At 42.6% G+C, this 24,443-nt stretch overlaps 1 protein-coding gene across 3 annotated transcripts; it reads left to right on the plus strand.

Annotated features, from left to right (window-relative positions):
• The first annotated feature begins 941 nt into the window (after positions 1 to 941).
• On the plus strand, positions 942 to 24,426 carry LOC110530951 (myb-related protein A). Of its 3 annotated transcripts, none has more exons than XM_036985905.1 (15): positions 942 to 1,107; positions 7,969 to 8,056; positions 8,144 to 8,225; positions 8,319 to 8,390; positions 8,501 to 8,593; positions 9,665 to 9,885; positions 10,223 to 10,406; positions 10,589 to 10,663; positions 15,588 to 15,809; positions 19,035 to 19,379; positions 21,004 to 21,143; positions 21,242 to 21,350; positions 21,592 to 21,711; positions 21,997 to 22,104; positions 22,263 to 24,426. In XM_036985905.1, exons 2-15 carry the CDS (start codon positions 8,019 to 8,021, stop codon positions 22,539 to 22,541), a joined length of 2,088 nt encoding a protein of 695 aa, XP_036841800.1. In that variant the 5' UTR covers positions 942 to 1,107; positions 7,969 to 8,018; the 3' UTR covers positions 22,542 to 24,426. The 3 variants fall into 3 exon arrangements, with proteins under 3 accessions (XP_036841800.1, XP_036841798.1, XP_036841799.1); XM_036985903.1 differs by having other exon boundaries at positions 954 to 1,107; positions 21,236 to 21,350; XM_036985904.1 differs by having other exon boundaries at positions 1,053 to 1,129; positions 21,236 to 21,350.
• Positions 24,427 to 24,443: the final 17 nt, after the last annotated feature.

Consider the following 24,443-nt stretch of genomic DNA (forward strand, 5'->3'; position numbering starts at 1 on the left):
AGCATGTACTAGCTAAACTCAAACAAATAGTGATATTTTCAGTCCAAGGAAGAATAAAAAGGAAATGTTAAACTTGCCTAACTCAGACAACACTGATTTGACAAACTTGAAGTTTGTTTTTTTGAGACTGCTGTACTAATTACATATATTGTAAGCCAGTTGTATTATAATAGTATATATTGTAGTATACTTAGATCTGTACATAAACTCAAGTTATTCGGTAAAATGTTTAGTTAACTTTTTTCTTGTTTGCTAATAAAATATTGAAGATACCACAGCTACAACATTGCTGTTTGCATGTGTGATGACTTTTTAACCCAACAATAAAGTAATTGCTTCACAATTTTGTATTGTGGTCACTAATACTGCCTTAACTATTTGCCTTTGAATTCACTTTATATTTTTACTTTTAAAAAATCTACGTAGACCCACTTGATCAATAGTCTATGCTAGATCTCATAATCTTAAAGTTTGTTTCCTAGTGACTGCTGTACTTGTATTATATAATACGTTATATGGTACTATACTTTGATCAGTACAGAAACTCAAGTTGTTCAGCAGCCTATGCTTGATCCCATCATCCCTTGAGCTTTGTGCACCCATTGAATGTGTATGTGCCACGCTACACGTCGATGTTTGTCTGTAGTTTAGCAGGTTTAGCTTAATTTCACTGCATTGTGGCTCACAGCCAAGAATGTGACAGTCTATCAATTGGATTTATGATACGCAATAATACGTGCAATGTTCTCTGTTATCTGTCGTTGTACTACAAAAGTCCACCAGGTGGTAGAATTGCATCAACTTTCAAATATAAAAAACATTGCATCTGCATACAGCTTTCGGCTGTTCATATGTAATTGTATGATTTTCATGAATGACTTGTAGACCCAAAGCTATTGTTAGTGATACAGGTGTTGTCGTCGGCTTTTGAAATACCCGGCTGCCTGAAAAGTAATTTGATACATTTCACATGGCTGATTTGACAGATACTTTGCGATTCTGACCAATGAGGAGAGGGTCCGCGTGCGCTGCACCGGGGTGGGCGCGAGATTCGGCGGGATAGACATTTCTGTCCCCCAAGAGACTGTACCACCACGGAGAATTTAAGTAAGTCTCAAGGAGATGGGATGTGAGTAGCAAGATGAAGACATGAGGTGGAAACAGAATATAGAATAGTGTTTGATCAGTCATAAAGTCAACCACATGAATAACAAACATAGGCTGTTTTGTAAATTGTTATTTGAGCTAGCTGGCTCAGCTAAGTAACGTTAACCGTAACAAAGAATAGCTAGATTTAGCTAGCCAGACTGATTATTTGGCTAATTTGCAGACGTTAGCTTCTTACTAGCTATCCACCTAGTTTCAAGTGTAAACGTTGTATTGTCACATGCACAGGATACAGCAGGTGTAAAACAGTACAGTGAAATGTTTAACTTGTAAGCTCTTTTCCAACAATGCAGAAATAAAGGTAGCTAATAATATACCGTTAGATAAGAAGAATACACGTAAAATGCAAAGAGAAGCACGATCATGCAGTTATATCCAGGTCATTATTACAATGTGCAGGGGTAAAAGTGACTAGCAGCAGGATAAATACCAATAATAATCATAATAATAGGACGGTAGAAAGTGGCTGATAGCAGGATAAAGACTAGTGGTAATAATAATAAACAATATAGCATCAGCGAACCTTAATAGTAATCACTTAAAAATATATACTGTATATTGTCACATACACAGTGAAATGTGTTGTTTTACAGGATCAGCTAAAGTAGTACTGCACCCCTGGATCAAATTACGGTTAAGTGCCTTGCTCAAGGGCACATCGAGAGATTTTTCACCTTGTCGGCTTGGGTATTGGAGCCAGAGTGGTGTGAGTCTGGTGAACGTGGGTGCATGAGTGTGTATGCGTGAATGAGAAGAGTGTCAGTGTGTGTCTGAATGGTAGAGACCTGTCGTTGAGCATAGAGACAGAGCAGGTAGTCAGTGTGGATAGTCTGAGAGTGCAGGTGTAGTAACGATTCAACAGTCTTATGGCCTGTGGAAAGAAGCTGTCTCGGATCGTATTGGTCCGAGACCCGATGCTTTAGCACCGCCTACTGGGCGGGAGCAGGGAAAACAGCCCATGGCTCAGGTGGGTGGAGACTTTGGAAATGTTTTGGGTCACTAACAGACACCGTTTGGCGTGAATGTCTTGGATGGCTGGGAGCTTGCCCCCAGGGACGCACTGGGCTGTCCGCACCACCCTTTTTTAGGGCCTTGCTGTCGATTGTAGAGCGGTTGCCATACCAGGCAGTGATATAACCAGTCGGGATGCTTTCGATGGTGCACATGCAAAAGTTCCTGAGGATCTGATGGGCTATGCCAAATCTTTTCAGCCTCGTGAGGGTGGTGAGGCGCTGTCGTGCCTTCTTCACGACTGTGCTAGTGTGAGAGGACCATGTTAGCTCTCGACCCGGTCCACTACAGCCCCATCGATTTGGATGGGGGTGTGCTCGCCCCCGTGTTTTCTCTAGTCCACAATTAGCTTCTTGGTCTAGCTGATGTTGTGTGAGAGGTTGTTGTCCTGGCACCACATTGACAGGTCTCTGTCCTCCCTATAAGCTGTCTCGTCACTGTCGGTGATCAGGCCTACCACCGCTGTGTTGTCAGCAAACTTGATAAAGCAATTACAATAACAATTCTCTATAAATCCTGGTTACACTTCTTTGCATAGTGAACACTGCATTTCAATGACACATTTATACTTCCTCAGTCAGCCTCTGAGGTGCTTTTACTTCTTTACCTGACTGCCTCATTACAACAGGCAGCCCTGGTGGGTCTGACACAGGAGTGTCTGGGCTTGACGTTGTCTGACCTGTAATGTCACTCTCTTGCCTGTCTGTTTACTCACACTCAGGTACACGGAACACGTGTCTCCTATTTCTCCGGTATGTAACTACCTGTAACTACCTCAGGTGTCATTACATCATATGACCTGGTTGCCACTGTTTTCACCACATTGGGCCTCAACGATCCTTCATGCATTTTCACCCTATCATTTGGACTGAGCGCACTGAGCACCTTGGACCCTGTGTCATAGTACCTTTTCTATTCACTCTTTTCCCTCTCTTTGTTAAGAATGATCTTGTCGTCCTGTCTGTTTCTAGGAGTACTGGCAACCTAGTTTTGAGTTTCCTGTTGAACAACAGCTCTTCCGGGGAGACGGACCATGTTTTAGTGGAGTAGCCCTGTAGTTTAGCAAAGCTAGATACATTACTTTCTTAAGCAGTAGTTTCATTGTTTTGACACCGTACTCGACTAACCCATTAGACTGTGGGCACAGTGGGTTGGATGTGAAATTGCTTGAACCTGTACAGTTTAGAAAAATCACTGAAAGTTGAACTGATTCGTTGTCCATATGGACTACCTCTGCGACCCCATGACGAGCAAAGAATGACTTAATGTGAGTTAACACCTGACTATGAGGAATGTCCTTCAGCAAAGCTCGCTGGGTAATGAGAGTAATAGTCCATCAGTAGAACATAGTTCTTGCCTTCAAGAGAAAAGAGATCTATTCCTACTTTGCCCCATGGTCTCATTACCTCTTTTTCCTCAACCCACATTGTCTCTGCTCTGTTTTGGCTGCTATTTATGGCATTTTTCACAAGCTTTGACTGGCTGCTCTGTATCAGCATTCATCTTGGGCCAGAATAACACTGCTTTTGCATGTCATTTTGACTTTTACATCCCTAGATGGCCTTTGTGTATTTTGATCAACATATTTTTCTGTATCACACTTGGTATCACAATACCTCAACCCTTAAACAGAATTCCATCAAGTACAGATAGCTCATCCCTGTATTGACCATAAGGTTATGGTATACCTTGTACAGACCACCCACATGTTATGACTTGAATACCCTTTTACAAACATTCATCTTCTGCAGTAGCACGTGAAATAACTGTCCACATTTCATCTATGAGACTGGGCAACTCATTCTGAAGGTTATCATGTATGGTCTCGTCCTGCTCATATATCTGGTTTGGTTCTGAGCTGTCAAAAGCTATGGACAATGTGCCACTAACAATTCTTTTCCCGGTCTGTACTCAAGTTGCAAGTCATATTTCTGAAGTTTTAGAAACAGTCTCTGTACCCTTGGTGGTGTGTATTTTAGACTTTTCTTTGCAATAGATCTGTTTTTGCTCACACTGTTTTACCATAGTTAAACACATGGAATGTCTCACACGCTTATGACAGTGCCAATGCCTCTTTCTCAATCTGAATATAGTTACACTCAGAAGTTGTCAAAGCCCTGGAGGCATATGCGACTAGGCGCCATCTAGTGCCATACTGCTGTAACAACACTGCACCTAAACCTGCTTTAGAGGCATCTGCTGAGATTTTGGTTTTGCGCTTTTCATCATACTGTAGAACCCTCGGTACTGGAGCCATTATGATTAATACCTTGAGCTCCTCAAACTCTTTCTGGTGATTACTGTTCCAACACCATTCTGTAGTTTTACACAGTAGACCTCTCACCTGAAGTAGGCGGTGGCATGTTCTTGATGGCTGTCAATTTGCTCTGGTCTATCTGAATACCTTCACATGTTAGTTTTTCACACAAGAAGGTTATTTCTGTCTTTCGGAATTCACATTTGTCTGCGTTTAGCTTTAGCCCATTAGCTGTGGCTGGATCAAGTGCTGCTTTCAACCTTGTGTTGTGCTCTTCAAGAATCTGACCCCATATTAGGACATCAATGTACACTTTTGTGCATGGCACACTCAAATATCTGTTGAACTGTCCTATGAAAGACTTTTGGTGCTGAAGTGAGACCAAACGGGAGCCTTTAAAATTAATACCTACCAAAATGAGTATTGAAAGTACAAAGCCTTGTATTCACCTTGTCTAGACTGATCTTCCATAACCCCAAGGAGGTGTCTAGCTTTGAGAATGATTTAGCACCTACTATGTCCCCAAATATCTCCCCTCTGGTAGGCAGCTGAAAGTGTTCCCTTTTTACATACCTGTTTAGCTCTTTTGAATCCATACACAGTCTGAGAGAGTCGTCTTTCCTCTCCACTATTACTAGTGAGTGGACCCATTCAGTAAGCTCTTCTACTTTGTCTAGGATATCTAAGGACTCTAGCCTCAGTAGCTCTGCTTTTAGCTGGTCTCTTAGTGGTACCTTCCTAAGTGCATGGATCACTGATCTATTTGACTGCACTAACTCGATTTTGTGTTGCACCATGATTTTTCCCTGAAAAACATCAGCTTCTGGACTAATATGCTCAACATTAGTAATTTAACCATTCACTGTATGAAACCATTTCACCAGACCAAGTAAGTTACATGACTTTAACCCAATGATGGCTGTTTTTTTCTCCCTTTACTATGACAAACGGAACCTTGTGAGATTTAGAATCTAACTACAGCACCAATGTGCATGACCCTAATAAATTCCTCAACAGTCTTTTTCAAAAGTCTGAAAGTTGGCTAATACCAATTCATAATCCGCTTGCTCTTCATCCGTTAGCTGAAAGCTGTTGTAGACATCAGTGGCGTCCGAGCAACCTACTGTGAGAAACCGGGCGACCTTCTGTGCGACGTCTTCATCAACTGCTCCTATCGCCGCCAGAGGGTGAAACAGTGCTTGAACCGATTCCATTGATCTTCAACTTTGCTGTGAAGTTTCAGTTCTGTTGGAGGCTTTAGTGGCTCAATGTCGTTAGCCAGCTAGCACTGCAAAATGACTAGCTACGTGCACTGCATGCTCTGTTAGACCAGTGGCTATATAGCTAAAGTTAGCTAGTTGACGTGAAGCCTCTTGGCACTGTTCAGCTTTTTCAACTTGATGATGGAGGAGTCAAAGGTGAGTTGTGTCACTCCTGGTACCATGTTGTATCCTCTTGTCTAAGAAATACAAAAGAAAACAACTGTTCCTTAAAACCTCTTACTCCCACCCGAGACGCAGACGTCCCATCTAGACACCTGGAAATGCAAATGCGCTACGCTAAATGCTAAATGTACTCGTTAAAACTCAAACGTTCATTAAAACACACATGCAGGGTATTGAATTAAAGCTACACTCGTTGTGAATCTAGCCAACAAGTCAGATTTTTAAAATGCTTTTCGGCGAAAGCATGAGAAGCTATTATCTGATAGCATGCAACACCCCAAAATACCTGAAGGGGACGTAAACAAAAGAATTAGCGTAGCCAGGCGCTACACAAAACGCAGAAATAAAATATAAAACATTCATTACCTTTGATGATATTCTTTGTTGGCACTCCTATATGTTCCATAAACATCACAATTGGGTCTTTTTCCCGATTAAATCCGTCCATGTATGCCCAAAATATCAATTTGTATAGCCTGTCTGGTTCAGGAAAAAGCTCCGTTCCAAAACGCAACGTCATTTTTTAAAATTATATAAGTTGCCTATATTCTTTGACAAAACACTTCAACCTACTTTTGTAACCCAACTTTAGTTATTTGTAAACGTTAATAATCGATCAAATTGATCACTGGGCGATCTGTATTCAATAGCAGCTACTCAAGAAAATGTTGTCCTTTCTCTCTCTTCCAAAAATCTCTTCCTGTATACTGGACGAAATGAAGGATCTATTTGTCATTACACAAAGGATTTTTGTCAATGAAAATGCCGTTTTTGGCGACATCGTGTGGAAGTTGTAGGAACTGCAAGCTCCCTGCTATATATTTTTGCTTGCAATAAACAATTCAGAGACTGGCGGATTAATACTTTTCTGTGGTTTTTGTGACCAGGTTTTTCTTGGGATTTCGCTTGCTGTTCACGTTCTGTTATAGTCACAGACATTATTTAACCAGTTTTAGAAACTCCAGAGTGTTTTCTATCCACACATACTAATCATATGCATATACTATATTCCTGGCATGAGTAGCAGGACGCTGAAATGTTGCGCGATTTTTAACAGAATGTTCAAAAAAGTAAAGGGTCGACTTAAGAGGTTAAAACACAAGTCCTTTATTCAAGTTAACCGAAGCCGTACAAGTAATGTGCATTGAGCTGAGATCTCCCGCTCTCCTACCCTTCTGTGTGGGCTGTGCGTCCCCTAAGTGGTCACGTGGCCTCCGATACAATATGCCACAGAGTTGTGCGTAGCCACGCAGGCGTGGGTGAACAGATAGTACAGGAGGGACTAAGCACACAACCCAGGGGGGCCCCCGTGTTGAGGATCAGTGTGGCGGAGGTGTTGTTGCCTACCCTCAACACCTGGGTGCGGCCCATCAGAAAGTCCAGGATCCAGTTGCAGAGGGAGGAATTCAGTCCCAGGGTCTTAAGCTTGGTGATGAGTTTGGAAGGATTATGGTGTTGAGACTGAGCTGTATTCAATGAACAGCATTCTTACATAGGTATTCCTCTTGTCCAGGTGGGAGAGCAGTGTGAAGTGCAATTGAGATTGCATCATCTGTTGATCTGTTGGGGCGGTATGCGAATTGGAGTGGGTCCATGGTATCTGGGATGATGATTTACAGATAATAGTCATTTAGGCAGGTTACCTTAGAGTTATTTGGAACAGGAATAATGGTGGTCAGCTTGAAACATGTTGGGATTACAGACTGGGACAAGGAGAGGTTGAAAATGTCTGTGAAGTTGGTCTGTGCATGCTCTGAGAACGCGTCCTGGTATTCCGTCTGGCCCAGCAGCCTTGCGAGTGTTGACCTGTTTAAAAGTCTTTCTCTCCGTGGCTGACGTGAGTGAGATCACACATTTGTCCAGAACAGCAAGGGCTTTCATGTATGACTCAGTGTTGTTTACCTCGAAGCAAGCATAGAAGGCATTTAGCTAGTCTGGGAGGTCTGCGTCACTGGGCAACTCACGGCTGGGTCCACCTTTGTAATCCGTAATAGTCTGCAAGCCCTTCATACCTATTTTATCTGATCTATTATTTCAGCAAACTACATTTAATCAAAATCTGTTGCTCTTTGTATGCTTTCTCCATAGTTTGTCAATAAGGTTGCTACATAACAAAAACAATTTGAACAGGATACAGTATGACTAGCAGCGGCAGCAGAAGACGTCGATACCTTTGGTAAGTTTGAGGGGATGTCTGTTCACTGTAAACATTATTCTCCGCTCCTCTCTTGTATATTAACCTTATTAGTCCTTCGTTTCTCAGTGATGTTGGGGATGACCATGACTGCATTGAGGTGAAATGTCCCAAGAAGTCTTTGCAGAAAGTCAAGTGGTCGAGGGAAGAGGTAAGTCATTTCCTGACTGAGTTGTCTTCTGTGGTAGCTGAGTCAACTCCCAAGAAAATAATGTTGAATATTTTTCTCCCTTGTGATCACAAGGATGAGAGGCTGAAGAGGCTTGTGGATGAACATGGAGCAGATGATTGGAATGTGATAGCAGATAATTTCAAGGTAAGTATCACCCACACAAAATATGCCCAACTCTGACATATTTGTCCCTTGTGTATCCGTATATAGGACTGATGTTTTCTTCCTTTTTTTGCATTTATTAATTCTGACAGAAAAGATCTGAGTCACAGTGTCAGCACCGATGGCAAAAGGTGCTCAACCCAGAGCTGGTGAAAGGGCCATGGACCAAGGAGGAGGATGAGAGGGTGAAGACAGTTTCTATTCAGTTTTCTGTCTACCAAGTACACTGCTCCTCAAACATCTCATTCCAACATTGCTGCGAGCATTAGTGAGGTCGGGAACTGATTTTGGGCAATTAGGCCTGGCTCGCAGTCTGCGTTCCAATTCATCCCAAAGGTGTTTGATGGGGTTGAGGTCAGGGCTCTGTGCAGGCCAGTCAAGTTCTTCCACACCGATCTCAACAAACCATTTCTAGATTAACCTTGCTTTGTGCACGGGGGAATTGTCATGCTGAAACAGGAAAAGGCCTTCCCCAAACTGTTGCCACAAAGTTGGAAGCACAGAATCGTCTAGAATGTCATTGTACGCTATAGAATTAAAGTTCCTCTTCACTGGAACTGAGGGGCCTAGCCCAAACAATGAAAAACAGCCCCAGACTATTATTCCTCCTCCACTAAACAGATGGTGAAGTGTGATTCATCACTACAGAGAACGTGTTTCCAATGCTCCAGAGTACAATGGTGGCAAGCGTTACACCACTCCATCCGACGCTTGGCATTCCGCATGGTGATCTTAGGTTTGTTTGTGGCTGCTCGGCCATGGAAACCCATTTCATGAAGCTCCCGATGAACAGTTATTGTACTGAAGTTGCTTCCAGAATTAGTTTGAAACTTGGTGGTGAGTTTTGCAGCTGAGGACAATTTTTACACGCTTCAGCAGTGGCGGTCCCTTTCTGTGAGCTTGTGTGGCCTATCGCTTTGCGGCTCAGCCGTTGTTGCTCCTGTACGTTTCCACTTCACAATAACAGCACTTACAATTGACCGGGGCAGCTCTAGCAAGGCAGAAATTTGACAAACTGACTTGGAAAGTTGAAAGTTACTGAGCACTTCAGTAAGGCCATTCTACTGCCAATGTTTGTCTATGGAGATTGCATGGCTGTGTGCTCAATTTTATACACCTTTCAGCAACAGGTGTGGCTGAAAGAGCTGAATCCACAAATTTGAAGGCATGTCCACATACTTTTGTCCATGTAGTGTGTATGTATCAAACATTCACAAATTATTAATCTTGCTGTGTGTCAATGTATCTGTGCACAGGTCATCGAGTTGGTGCACAGGTATGGCCCCAAGCGCTGGTCCATCATTGCCAAGCATCTGCACGGGCGTATCGGCAAGCAGTGCCGGGAGCGCTGGCACAACCACCTTAACCCTGAGGTGAAGAAGTCGTGCTGGACTCAGGAGGAGGATCGAATCATATACGCTGCTCACAAACGTATCGGGAACCGCTGGGCTGAGATAGCCAAGCTGCTGCCTGGCAGGTAATAACACTTTTATAACGACTGTTATAACAGGCTTTAACACTCAGTTTGCATTCCAAATGGCACCCTATTCTCTATATAGTTCACTACTTTTGACAAGGGCCCATAGGGATCTGATCAAAAGTGGTTCACAATGTAGGGAATAGCATGATATTTTGGGCGCAGTATCTGTGTCTAATGGCATCAGACTTTATATGTAGAAATCTCATGAGATTAATCAAATATTTTGTTTTTCTGAATCGCAGGGATATATAACAAGCAACAACAAATATAGTGTTGACAATATAGAACATAATATTGTTCTAATTCCATTTATTTGGTCTGAATCCCCCCATAGGACAGACAACTCTATAAAGAATCACTGGAACTCCACCATGCTTAGGAAGGTGGAGCATGAGGGCTATCTGCAGGACGTCCCGACTCGGGTCTACAAGACCAAGGCTTCCATCAAAAAAAGAACCAAGTCTTCCGGCTCCTCCTGGCGGAGACAGAATCACTATTTCATGACTATCCCTACAAAGGTGAGCACAGATTTACCAATCAGCACAAGCAACTAGGTTGAAGAATAGCCTAATATCATTCTGAATTGAAAATCAAATTTCACTAAAATCGACTGAAAATCACTGAAATCAGGATGAAATCAGTCCCAAACGGTTTGTTCATTTTATTACAATGTTGGCGTTGTGAATGTGTGTTTTGGCAGATTTCAGGATATTCCCTTGGCTTGTTGAATAGCCAATACATGGACAGTGTTCCTGAAACCTCTTTCCTTGTCCCGGTGAGTATCCGCTCTCTGCACTCAAGCAGCTCTCTGCACTCAATCACCTTAGCTCAACCATGTTGCAAGTGAACTCCTTCCCTCCCAACAATGTATAGTAGTTCCTCCTCTGTAATTCAGCATCCAATGTAAGATAAGAGATGAATAAGACTTATAAATCAGGTGTTTTTCCAATCTCTCCTGGACTGCGTGTACCCCAGCAGTCGTTCACTGATGGCTCCTCCAACAAAGAGCAGAGAATTAAGGAACTCGAGCTGCTCCTCATGGCAGCCGAGAGCGAAGTCAGGAGACGACAAGCCTCATGTGTAAGAAGGATGTGTGAGAAGGAACACGTATGTGTAGTATGTTCTAGAACTCCACCCTACCACCCTCCCCACCGGCTGCCCATCCCCCATCTCACCCCCGGATAGCTAGCTGTTCACTCCCGGTTAGCCACCCGTTCACTCCCGGTTAGCCAGCCGTTCACTCCCGGTTAGCTAGCCGTTCACCCCCGGTTAGTTAGCCACTCATCCCCGGTTAGCTAGCCGCTTACCCCCGGGTTAGCCGTTCGCTCACCCCCAGGTTAGCCATTCGCTCACTCCCGGGTTAGCCATCCACTCACCCCGTGTTAGCCAGCCATTCACCCATGATTAATTAGCTACACACCCCCAGTTAGCTAGCTGCCCCTACTGGCACCCAGGCTAGCTGTTCACAGCACATGTGAGGCTTCTTTGGATAGATGAATGAAAAAATGCACAGTTCATGTTTAAGTTTCGGCATGAAGGTGAGGCTCCTGCCAATGTCCACCCTTATGTCCACTCATTACATTTACTTTGGTAAATGTACACCTCATGGTTAAGGCCCAAAGTTTTTCCTGGCCAGATCTCATGGTCAGGAAAACTCATCGTCCTAATTATCATTGGTTCTGACCTTTCCGTAGCCCTGTTCCAGGGTGTTTTGTACGGCTTGCTTATGCGGCGCTTTCAGCATTAAGGAGTCCGCTTGCTTCCCAGCCGAAACAGTTTGGAAGAGTTTGTGCATATATTTTGGACTTTGGTTTTTTCGGCTGTACAGGCACACAGCATTTTTTCTGGAGGTAAGCCGAAGTTCTTACTTCCGGCGCCGACAGAGATGGCCGCCTCGCTTCGCGTTCCTAAGAAACTATGCAGTATTTTGTTTTTTTACTTGTTATTTCTTACATTGGTACCCCAGGTAATCTTAGGTTTCATTACATACAGTTGGGAGGAACTACTGAATATAAGACCAACGTCAACTCACCATCATTACGACCAAGAATATGACTTTCCCGAAGCGGATCCTGTGTTTTGCCTTCCACCCAGGACAATGGATCGGATCCCTGCCGGCAAACTTGAACAACGTCGCCGTAAAGGGGGCAAACGTAGCGGTCTTCTGGTCAGGGTTCGGAGACGGGCACATCGCACACCACTCCCTAGCATACTACTTGCCAATGCCCAGTCTCTTGACAACAAGGTTGATGAAATCCGAGCAAGGGTTGCCTTCCAGAGAGACATCAGAGACTAACGTTCTTTGCTTAACGGAAACATGACTCACTCGAGAGACGCTATCGGAGTTGGTGCAGCCAGCTGGTTTCTTCACGCATCGCCCCGACAGAAACAAGCATCTTTCTGGTAAGAAAAGGGGCGGGGGAAGTATGCCTTATGATTAACGATACGTGGTGTGATCATAACAACATATAGGAACTCAAGTCCTTCTGTTCACCTGACTTAGAATTCCTCACAATCAAATGTCGACTGCATTATCTACCAAGGGAATTCTCTTCGATTATAATTACAGCCTTATATATTCCCATATATATAATATTCCCGTATATATAATCACAGCCGTATAAATTTTAACAAGGCTAATCTGAAAACAAGACTCCCTAAATTATATCAGCATATCGATTGCGCAACCAGGGCTGGTAAAACCCTGGATCATTGTTATTCTAACTTCCGCGACGCATATAAGGCCCTCCCCCGCCCTCCTTTCAGAAAAGCTGACCACGACTCCATTTTGCTGCTTCCAGCCTACAGACAGAAACTAAAACAAGAAGCTCCCGCTCTCAGGTCTGTTAAACGCTGGTCCGACCAATCTGATTCCACGCTTCAAGACTGCTTCGATCACGTGGATTGGGATATGTTCCGCATTGCATCCAACAACAAATTGATGAATACGCTGATTCGGTGAGCGAGTTCATTAGAAAGTGCATCGGCAATGTCGTACCCACAGCAACTATTAAAACATTCCCAAACCAGAAACCGTGGATTGATGGCAGCATTCGCGCGAAACTGAAAGCGCAAACCACTGCTTTTAACCAGGGCAAGGTGACCGGAAACATGACCGAATACAAACAATGTAGCTATTCCCTCCGCAAGGCAATCAGACAAGCTAAGCGTCAGTATAGAGACAAAGTAGAGTTGCAATTCAACGGCTCAGACACAAGAGGTATGTGGCAGTGTCTACAGTCAATCACGGATTACAAAAAGAAAACCAGCCCCGTCGCGGACCAGGATGTCTTGCTCCCAGACAGACTAAATAACTTCTTTGCTACCAAAACCTGTGGACTCTCCTTCACTGCAGCCGACGTGAGTAAAACATTTAAACGTGTTAACCCTCGCAAGGCTGCAGGCCCAGGCGGTATCCCCAGCCGTGTCCTCAGAGCAGACCAGCTGGCTGGTGTGTTTATGGACATATTCAATCAATCCTTATCCCAGTATGCTGTTTCCCACATGCTTCAAGAGGGCCACCATTGTTCCTGAAAGCTAAGGTAACTGAGCTAAACAACTACACTCACTTCCGTCATCATGAAGTGCTTTGAGAGACTAGTCAAGGACCATATCACCTCCACCCTACCTGACACCCTAGACTCACTCCAATTTGCTTACCGCCCCAATAGGTCCACAGACGACGCAATCGCAACCACACTGCACACTGCCCTAACCCATCTGGACAAGAGGAATACCTATGTGAGAATGCTGTTCATCGACTACAGCTCAGCATTTAACACCATAGTACCCTCCAAACTCGTCATCAAGCTCGAGACCCTGGGTCTTGACCCCACCCTGTGCAACTAGGTACTGGACTTCCTGATGGGCCGCCCCCAGGTGGTGAGGGTAGGTAACAACATCTCCACCCCGCTGATCCTCAACACTGGGACCCCACAAGGGTGCGTTCTGAGCCCTCTCCAGTACTCCCTGTTCACCCACGACTGCATGGCCATGCACGCCTCCAACTCAATCATCAAGTTGGCGGACGACACTACAGGGGTAGGCTTGATTACCAACAACGACGAGACGGCCTACAGGGAGGAGGTGAGGGCCCTCGGAGTGTGGTGTCAGGAAAATAACCTCACACTCAACGTCAACAATAGAAAGGGATTATTGTGGACTTCAGGAAACAGCAGAGGGAGCAGCCCCCTATCCACACCGACGGGACAGTAGTGGAGAAGGTGGGAAGTTTTAAGTTTATCGGCGTACACATCACGGACAAACTGAATTGGTCCACCCACACAGACAGCGTTGTGAAGAAGGCGCAGCAGCGCCTCTTCAACCTCAGGAGGCTGAAGAAATTTGGCTTGTCACCAAAAGCACTCACAAACTTCTACAGATGCACAATCAAGAGCATCCTGTCGGGCTGTATCACCGCCTGGTACGGCAACTGCTCCGCCCACAACCGTAAGGCTCTCCAGAGGGTTGTGAGGTCTGCACATCGCATCACCGTGGGCAAACTACCTGCCCTCCAGGACACCTACACCACCCGATGTCACAGGAGGGCCATAAAGATCATCAAGGACAACAACCACCTGAGCCACTGACTGTTCACCCTGCTCTCATCCAGAAGGCAAGGTCAGTACAGGTGCATCAAAGCAGGGACCGAGAGACTGAAAAACAGCTTCTATCTCAAGGACATCAGACTGTTAAACAGCCACCACTAACATTTAGTGGCTGCTGCCAACATACTGACTCAACTCCAGCTCACTTTAATAATGGAAATTGATGTAAAAAATATATCACTAGCCACTTTAAACAATGCCACTTAATATAATGTTTACATACCCTACATTACTCATCTCATATGTATATGTATATACTGTACTCTATATCATCTACTGCATCTTGCCATCTTTATGTAATACATGTATCACTAGCCACTTTAAACAATGCCACTTTTATGTTTACATACCCTACATTACTCATCTCAAATGTATATACTGTACTCAATACCATCTACTGCATCTTGCCTATGCCGTTCTGTACCATCACTCATTCATATATCTTAATGTACATATTCTTTATCCCTGTACACTTGTGTGTATAAGGAAGTAGTTGTGGAATTGTTAGGTTAGATTACTTGTTGGTTATTACTGCATTATCGGAACTAGAAGCAAAAACATTTCGCTACACTCGCATTAACATCTGCTAACCATGTGTATGTGACAAATAAAATTTATTTGATTTGAGTTCGAAGCCAAAGCTTACTTCCCTTCGTCGGTGATTGGTCAAAAGTAGGGATTCATCAATAAAGTCTTTGTTGTCGTTCAACGAGAGACGACTCGTTTTCATGCACATTTTTTCGTTGAGAAATACTGCACCATACATCTTAGTTAGATGTAAAATTGCTTGACTAAGATCTCGGCAAAAACGTCAAAATGAATGAGTTATCTTAGATTAATTTGGACTATTTTGAGGAAGTGTATACTGGCTACGGTGTCTCAAAATGGACAAACCGTACTATTGCCACTATTTTTCAATTTTTTTTCAAGGTCTTTGAAGAGAGTATGCGAGTATACTCGTTCAGTTCGACTAGACAAGTTTTGCTAGGCGCCAGCCGAGCTTAAGCATGCTGATGCCTTTAGCAATCCGCATGTGACGAACTGGACCAAAGCTGACCTTTCTCTGCCCCCCCTCTTTCTCCATCTCCACAGAACACAGAAGCTCACTACTCCAGCTGGTCCAGCAGCCTGACAGACGACGGTCTGACCAACACGACCCTGAGCAGCTTGGGGAACCAGAGTATGGAGGGCCGTGGTTCGGCTGTCTACACTCCTGTGTCTCCCAGCAGGTTCCTGGCCGTGGAGGCAAGCGCTGTCCTCTCCTCCCTACAAACCATCCCCGAGTTCGCAGAGACTCTTGAGCTCATAGACTCGGTCAGTTGGGTGATTCTCATGAAAGCACTTTTAACCATGGAAGTAGCAAAATTTGTTAGAAAAACCATGATCCATCTGCAACAATCAACTATCATTCTGAAGACTATGTTGCCTAGTTTATGGCACTGTGTCTCATTTTAAATACATTTTACATTTTCGTCTGAATTTTGTACATTTTCAGCCCAAATTCTTATTGCCAAAAAGCATCCATATTACATCATCCTCTGGGCATTTTATACAATTTTACTTTAGATAAACCCAACTTATTTGAATACAAAACTAAATATGTTGCAGATTTTTTTTATGCTAGGTGAAGTTTACATTTTACTAAAATATTAATTATGTAAAAACAGTGTCTGTGGACATGGTTGTCATTACCATAAACTTTTTTCAAATTGCTGTAAAAACTCCAATAATTTTTTTATTCGAGTTTTATACACACATGATGCATTATCTAGAGGAGTAGTCCTTTAGATGAGCACAAGTTCATTTAATGTCTTTTATTTTTTTACTTTCACCTTTATTTAACCAGGTAGGCTAGTTGAGAACAAGTTCTCATTTACAACTGCGACCTGGCCAAGAATAAAGCAAAGCAGTTTGACACATACAACAACACAGAGTTACACATGGAATGAAAAAAACATGCAGTAGAAAAAAATATATCTATAATACATACATTGTGTGCAATTGAGGTAAGATAAGGGAGGTAAAGGCAATAAATAGGCCATGGTGGCGAAGTAATTACAATATACCAATTAAACACTGGAGTGATTGATGTGCAGAAAATGAATGTGCAAGTAGAGATACTGGGGTGCAAAGGAGCAAGATAAATAAATAAATACAGTATGGGGATGAGGTAGTTGGATGGGCTTTATTACAGATGGGCTATGTACAGGTGCAGTGATCTGTGAGCTGCTCTGACAGCTGGTGCTTAAAGCTAGTTAGGGAGATATGAGTTTCCAGCTTCAGTAATTTTTGAAGTTCGTTCCAGCCATTGGCAGCAGAGAACTGGGAGGAAAGGCGGCCAAAGGAGGAATTGGCTTTGGGAGTGACCAGTGAGATATACCTGCTGGAGCGCGTGCTACGGGTGGGTGCTACTAGGGTGACCAGTGAGCTGAGATAAGGCGGGGCTTTACCTAGCAGAGACTTGTAGATAACCTGGAACCAGTGGGTTTGGCGACGAGTATGAAGCGAGGGCCAGCCAACGAAAGTGTACAGGTCGCAGTAGTGGGTAGTATATGGGGCTTTGGTGACAAAACGGATGGCACTGTGATAGACTGCATCCAATTTGTTGAGTAGAGTGTTGGAGGCTATTTTGTAAATGACATCGTTGAAGATCGGTAGGATGGTCAGTTTTACGAGGGTATGTTTGGTAGCATGAGTGAAGGATGCTTTGTTGCGAAATAGGAAGCCGATTCTAGATTTAATTTTGGATTGGAGATGCTTAATGTGAGTCTGGAAGGAGAGTTTACAGTCTAACCAGACACCTAGGTATTTGTAGTTGTCCACATATTCTAAGTCAGAACCGTCCAGAGTAGTGATGCTGGATGGGCGGGCAGGTGTGGGCATTGCCCGGTCGAAGAGCATGCATTTAGTTTTACTTGCATTTAAGAGCAGTTGTAGGCAATGGAAGGAGAGTTGTATGGCATTGAAGCTCATCTGGAGGTTAGTTAACACAGTGCCCAAAGAAGGGCCAGAAGTATACAGAATGGTGTCGTCTGCGTAGAGGTGGGTCAGAGAATCACCAGCAGCAAGAGCGACATCATTGATGTATACAGAGAAGAGAGTCGGCCCGAGAATTGAACCCTGTGGCACCCCCATAGAGACTGCCAGAGGCCCAGACAACAGGCCCTCCGATTTGACACACTGAACTCTATCAGAGAAGTAGTTGGTGAACCAGGTGAGGCAGTCATTTGAGAAACCAAGGCTGTTGAGTCTGCCGATAAGAATGTGGTGATTGACAGAGTCGAAAGCCTTGGCCAAGTTGATGAATACGGCTGCACAGTATTCTCTCTTATCGATGGCGGTTATGATATCGTTTAGGACCTTGAGCGTGGCTGAGGTGCACCCATAACCAGCTCTGAAACCAGATTGCCATCACTAGCACATTAGAGTCTGCTGAAATCACTGGCCACTTTAAAAATGGAACACCTAGTCACTTTAATAATGTTTACATATTTTGCATTACTCAATTCATATGTATATACTGTATTCTATCCTATCCTACTTTATCTTCTTCCATGTCGCTCTGACATTGCTTATCCAAATATTTATATATTCTTAATTACATTCCTTTATTTTAGATTTGTGTGTATTATTGTGAAATTGTTAGATATTAACTGTTAGATATTACTGCACTGTTGGAGCTAGAAACACAAGCATTTCGCTACACACGCAATAACATCTGCTAAACATGTGTATGTGACAAATATAAAATTTGATTCAATTTTTTTTATTGGATTTTTGCAAATTTTAGAAATTTTGGCTTAATCTGTAACTTTTGTACTTTATCCAAATATGTGTACCTTAAAAAAAACAGTTATGACAACAACAAAAATAGATTCAGAAAAGGTTATGTGTTGTGGAAAAATTCCAAAATTAATTTTAATAATTACATTCTAAATATTTGTTTTCAGTGTCAGGCCTTTTTATTATAAAAAATATTAGAAATTGATTTGTTTAACTTTTTTTGGACTTCAAAGACTTGCTTTAATGAGAATTTTTGCATTAGTATTTGTTGATATTGTGGTAAAATGCATCATATCTGATCAATAAACATAACAATCATTATGAAATCGATAAAAACAGATCCTGATCTTCGTGATCCAAGAGGAATTATGGTGAGAAAAGTGTTTTATTAATTAATACATTTTTTGTCAAATTAAAATTATAGTCATTCTATTTATATGGTGAGCTCCTCCTGTCTCCCTGTTGTGGCTGACTCAGTATGGCACATAGATACAATATAATACTACAAAATGTTGTCTATTTAAGTCTGTGAAGTTATTTCTGCTTTTTTTCCTCCTGTCTCTCATGTTTATTTTCAAACGAAGCACTGGCTCAGTTTTTTTCATGCTGTCAAGTGTGTCATATTCATAGATTAAGGTTATTGAACATGCAGATAACTGTTAAATTGTGTAATTCTGGTTAACAATCCAAATAAAATTAAGCATAGTCATTGTGTTATAATCTTGTAAAAACATGAATTCTTATTTGACCCTGTAGGACCCAGTGGCTTGGAGCGAGGTGACCAGTTTCAGCTTGAAGGAAATGACCTCGCCCCTGAAACAGGAAGTGATGTTGTCTGTCTCTCAAGTGGGGATGCCAGAAGGAGCTAGCTACCATTTTGAGGACTCAGTCATAATGGACCTGAGTGAGAAATACACTGAACTGATCCCTGCCTCTTCACCCACCGTGACTAAGCTGAGCACACCTCCCTCCATCCTGAAGAGGAGGGAGAGGGGGGAGCAGTACCCTGCCAGTCAGTGTCACAGCACCTCCTTTTTGGACAACAGCACCACCTCACCTAGCGTCACTCATGTCAAAGCACTGCCATTCTCTCCCTCCCAGGTAGGATGTCCTGACTAGGTAACGTATAATCTAATACCATCAAGTAATTATGCAAACCACTGATCTATGATTTATGCTATACATTGTTTTGTAAGACCTTTAAACAGGTCAACATTCACAAGGCCGCAGGCCAAGACGGATTACAAGGACGTATACTCAGAGCATGCGCTGACCAACTTGCAAGTGTCTTCACTGACATTTTCAACCTGTACCTGACAGTCTGTAATACTTACATGTTTCATGCAGACCACCATAGTCCCTGTGCCCAAGAACACCAAGGTAACCTGGCTAAATGATTATCGAACCGTAGCACATGAATTGCTTTAAAAGGCTGGTCATGGCTCACATCAACACCATCATCCCAGAAACACTAGACCCACTCTAATTTGCATACGGCACCGACAGAGCCACAGATGACACAATCTCTATTGCACTCCACACTGCCCTTTCACACCTGGACAAAAGTAACACCTACGTGCGAATGCTGTTCATTGACAACAGCTCAGCGTTCAACACGATAGTGTGCTCAGAGCTCTTCACTAAACTAAGGACCCTGGGAATAAACACTTCCCTCTGCAACTGGATCCTGGACTTTGTGACAGGCCACCCCCAGGTGGTAAGGGTAGGCAACAACACATCAAGAGCATCTTGACTGGTTGCATCACCGCCTGGTATGTCAACTGCTCGGCCTCCAACCGCAAGGTGCTACAGAGGGTAGTGCGTACGGCCCAGTACATCACTGGGACCAAGCTTCATGCCATCCAGGACATCTATACCAGGCGGTGTCAGAGGAAGGCCTTAAAAATGGCCAAAGACTCCAGCCACCCGGAGCGCCAAGTCTATGTCCAAAAGGCTTCTTAACAGCTTTTACCCCCAAGCCATAAGACTGCAGAACAGCTAATCAAATGTCTACCCGGACTATTAGCATTTTTCTTAAGCTGTTTATTATCTATGCATTGTCACTTTACCCCTAGCTACATGTACATATTACCTCGACTAACCTGTACCCCCGCACATTGACTCGGTACCAGTACCCCCTGTATTTAGCCTTGTTATTGTTACTTTTTTATTTTGTACATATTTTCTTAACTATTATTTATCTTAACTGCATTGTTGGTTAAGGGCTTGTAAGTAAGCATTTCATGGTAAGGTAAATACACCTGTTGTATTTGGCGCATGTGACAAATACAATTTGATTGTCATATAGCCTGCATACAGTAGAGCAGGGGTAAGCAACTAGATTCAGCAACACCCCGATTTTTGGTCGTAGCGGATGGTTGGGGGTCCGGAACATAATTCTAATAATTTGTACACTGCAAATTGACCACAACTAAGCCCAAAAATAGATTTGAAAATGACAATTTTCATACCTTGATTACATTTATTGGTAAATTGGTATAATTGGTAAACAGATTCCCTAAATTAAGCTCATTTTTAGCAGAATTCTTTTACAAAAATTTCAAAACCCTAAAAACGTTGGGCTAAAAACGTTGGGGGTCGAAGAAAATCACTTGCGTGCTGGTTTGGGCCCACGGGCCTCCTGTTGCCGACCCCTGCCATAGAGTATATTTGTGATATATGATATACGTATATGGTACAAACACTACCCTGTATTTCTCTGTAGTTTTTCAACGTGTCTGGAGTTGAGGATTTAACTTTAGAAAACCCAGCTCTGACGTCCACCCCAGTGTGCGGTCACAAACGTGCCAACACCACCCCCCTCCAGAAGGAGTTAACAACCAAGTATCAGAAGGAGAATGCTGGGTGAGTTTTCTAGAACAGTTCTGTGTCAATATTTCACTCCTACACCAATAGAGGCTTTCTCATATGCATGTACTGTCTGACTGTTTTACAAGGTTCAGGACCCCCAAGGTTCGTAAAGCCATCATGTTTCCCATGCCACTAACTCCAACACCATTCAAGACTGTCACGTCCACCCAAGAGAAGATGCAGTCCCAGCTGAAAATGATGGTATATTTATAACACAGGAATAACGTTTATAAGTCATGTCTGTATTATCTGTTTTGTATTTGGTGTGTGAGGGGATGTTGTATTATGTAACTCTTCCTGAGGTGTGTGTGTGTGTGTGTGTGTGTGTGTGTGTGTGTGTGTGTGTGTGTGTGTGTGTGTGTGTGTGTGTGTGTGTGTGTGTGTGTGTGTGTGTGTGTGGTGTGTGTGGTGTGTGTGGTGTGTGTGGTGTGTGTTCTGTTAGATGCAGCAGCCCAGGTCCCTAGCCTACCTGGAGGAAGAGGTGCTTAGAGTGGAAAACAAGGTTGATATGTTAATTCATGCAGAAACACAGGCTGACTTCTGCTCCTCCTGGAAACATGAGGTATCTGAAGCTCATATTCATCCATAGAGATTTGTACACAGTAATTATGAAGTAATTCCATTCAAACAACTTTATTTGTCACCTCCTGGCAATTATGTCAGGGCTATAGCGGTGCTTAAGACACATTTAACTAGAAACCAACGATAATGACTAAACAAAGAATAAATAGACCAGAACCTGCGTGATAAAGACTTCAAAGTGCCTTTCAATAAATATATTAGTATTAAACTTAGATGGAATTCAACTTTTTTTACAGTCTTATCCATTCCATGTTTTGTAACCCAGGTTGATCCATCGTCCAGGAGTGTTAGGAATTCCCTGGCTGCGGAACCCTGGAATAAGGACTGCCACAGTGCTCAACTCTATTTCCAAGAAGACTTCAACAATGCACAGGTGAGATATCACTTTTCAAGTTGCCATCAGAAGCACTGAAAATGAGATGCATACAGACTATTATAGATGAGGATGGCAAACCACGGTGAGAGTGAAGGACGATTAAGAGAGCATTGAAGACTGAGACAGTACTTTAAAGGTCTCTCACATTGTCTCAGATCCATGGGGAGAGCCTGCTGACCAGCGCCCCCTTGAGGTCGTCCATGTTGGGCTGTGAGGAGCTGGTGTACTCGCCAGCCCCTGGAGTAGGACCAGGGAGAGAGGAGCCATGCTGTTACCTGCCCCACCACACCATCGCACCGAGGAGAGACGACAACTGTGAGTGGGATGCTGTGGTATTTGGGAAGACTGATGATCAGATGATCGTAGCTGAGCAGGCCAGACAGTTCCTCAGCTCCCAGACACCTGGCTGTGCCTCCAGAACCTTGGTACTCTGACAGGACCTCAACACTACTGTGTTTAGACATTCAGCCCAATTCTGATTTTATTTGCCACTAATTGGTCTTTTGACCAATCAGATTTTTGCCAGTAATTGGGCAAAAGATCAGAATTGTGCTGCCTGTGTAAGTACAACTTTAGTAGCTAACAGTTAGCCTGGTCCTACTGTATGTGCTTTCTGGCTTGACACTGACGATAGGAGTTGGCAAGAGAGCACAAACAGATCTGGACCAGGCTCGCTAACAGTCACTAAGATAGTTTGAGGTATGCTAATACTAGACAATTTTACTATAGGTAGGAAAAATCATATTACCTACTTTTATTTTTTGTCCATGGATTCACACAAAACAACCACCTGGGATGTTTTTATTTGTCTGTTTTCAATTACAGGGTGATAGGAAAATGATTTAACAATATGTAGGCTATTAACCATACTGGTAGCAATTCATTGAAGTTATTTTGTATTGAATAACCTTAAAGACCATAACTCTGTTGATTTTGCACTATAAAAAGTGGTGTATGTGTTGTATACTGTAGCAAGAGAAAGGTGGAAGCATTTAATGAATGTTTTCTGCGTTGAAGGTACAGAGAAATTAGAATCTGTAATTTATTGTGCAGAAGCCTTTGAAGCTTTTCTCATCAAAAATAATATTGATATTGTACATCTGATGGTGTTAATGCTGTTTTACCGCTAAACAAAACTCCCACCTCAATGGCATTTTTTAACACTTCATCAGTGAATCATGTTAGATACTGAAAATACTTTTCAAAACTTATAAAGAAATGTACTGTTACTTCTTTGCACAGACTGTAAACATGTTCTAATTATTTTGAATTGGACAATAGCAGTATCTATTCTCTCTCCCTGGAGATGAAAGCATTAAAAAATTCACAGAACACATCCTGCCCCATATTCACATTTTGTCCCATATTATTACAAACACAGTTTACAGTCTTCCACCTCAGATGTCTATGCAGAAGCAAATTGCACTTATTGTTTTCAACATTTGTGTATTCCTTTGGATGTAGCATACACATTTTGTTATAATTGAATGTACTGTTATTATCAACCAGAAGTAAGGGTGATGGAGTTGGGCTTTGTGGCATAGTACTGTGTGCATGTTCTGCTGCTACTGAGACAAAGCAGGTCATGCATGTCTGAGGGTCAGAAGCCATTGGAGAAACACTGCCTGGGACAAACATACTTTAATAAACATTTTGGCAGTTGGTTGGTGTACATAAGTTAAAGTACTTGCTCCTTGGGTGTCCAAAGAGTTTGTTTTATGTATTGGGATTTCACTTACCGGTAACTCAAATTGTAAAAGTATAGGTATGTAAACTGATTCCTTTCTTAGCAAGGTTTTAAACATGGATTTTAATTTGAAGTCATAAAACATTATGTAGAAAGTTCTGTAAGGCATTTTAAGAAAGTCAAGTGTTGATCTACAGTATTTTATTCTGAAGTGAGGTGTGTTAGTTTTACCCCACCTTAAGAAGTATTTTATCAACCTGTGCTAGCAATAGGTAATAGATCCAGCTAAATATCAAATAGGTTTCAGTTGATAGGAGTACTAGGGCAACTGAAGGATATTCCAATCAAAGTTAATTTCAAGTGTACTGCATCTTTGTGTAAAGATTTATTGTAATATGATTTAACATTTTGTTTACCTGTAATATTATTTATTTTTAAACCTGTTCCTAATTCTAGGTTTGGAGGGAAAAATGTACATGTAGCACTTTGGTCTTTCTATAAAATAGAAATTATACACATTTGTTTTTCACAGTTTTTATATGGCACATTGTTTATGTCACCTGTGTATAGAGTCACTGCCAACTTGTGCACATGTACCTCAGTTTGGTAATAATAAAACGCTAAAACTATTAGCTTGTGTTGCAGTAAG

The sequence above is a fragment of the Oncorhynchus mykiss genome, chromosome 8 (assembly GCF_013265735.2).
Source record: "Oncorhynchus mykiss isolate Arlee chromosome 8, USDA_OmykA_1.1, whole genome shotgun sequence".
Classification (NCBI taxonomy): Eukaryota; Metazoa; Chordata; class Actinopteri; order Salmoniformes; family Salmonidae; genus Oncorhynchus; species Oncorhynchus mykiss.

Coding starts and splice junctions, on each gene's coding strand:
- LOC110530951 (XM_036985903.1), top strand. CDS start 8,019: ATGACTAGCAGCGGCAGCAGAAGACGTCGATACCTTTG. Junction 8,057..8,143: donor AGAAGACGTCGATACCTTTG/GTAAGTTTGAGG, acceptor TTCGTTTCTCAG/TGATGTTGGGGATGACCATG. Junction 9,886..10,222: donor GCCAAGCTGCTGCCTGGCAG/GTAATAACACTT, acceptor ATCCCCCCATAG/GACAGACAACTCTATAAAGA.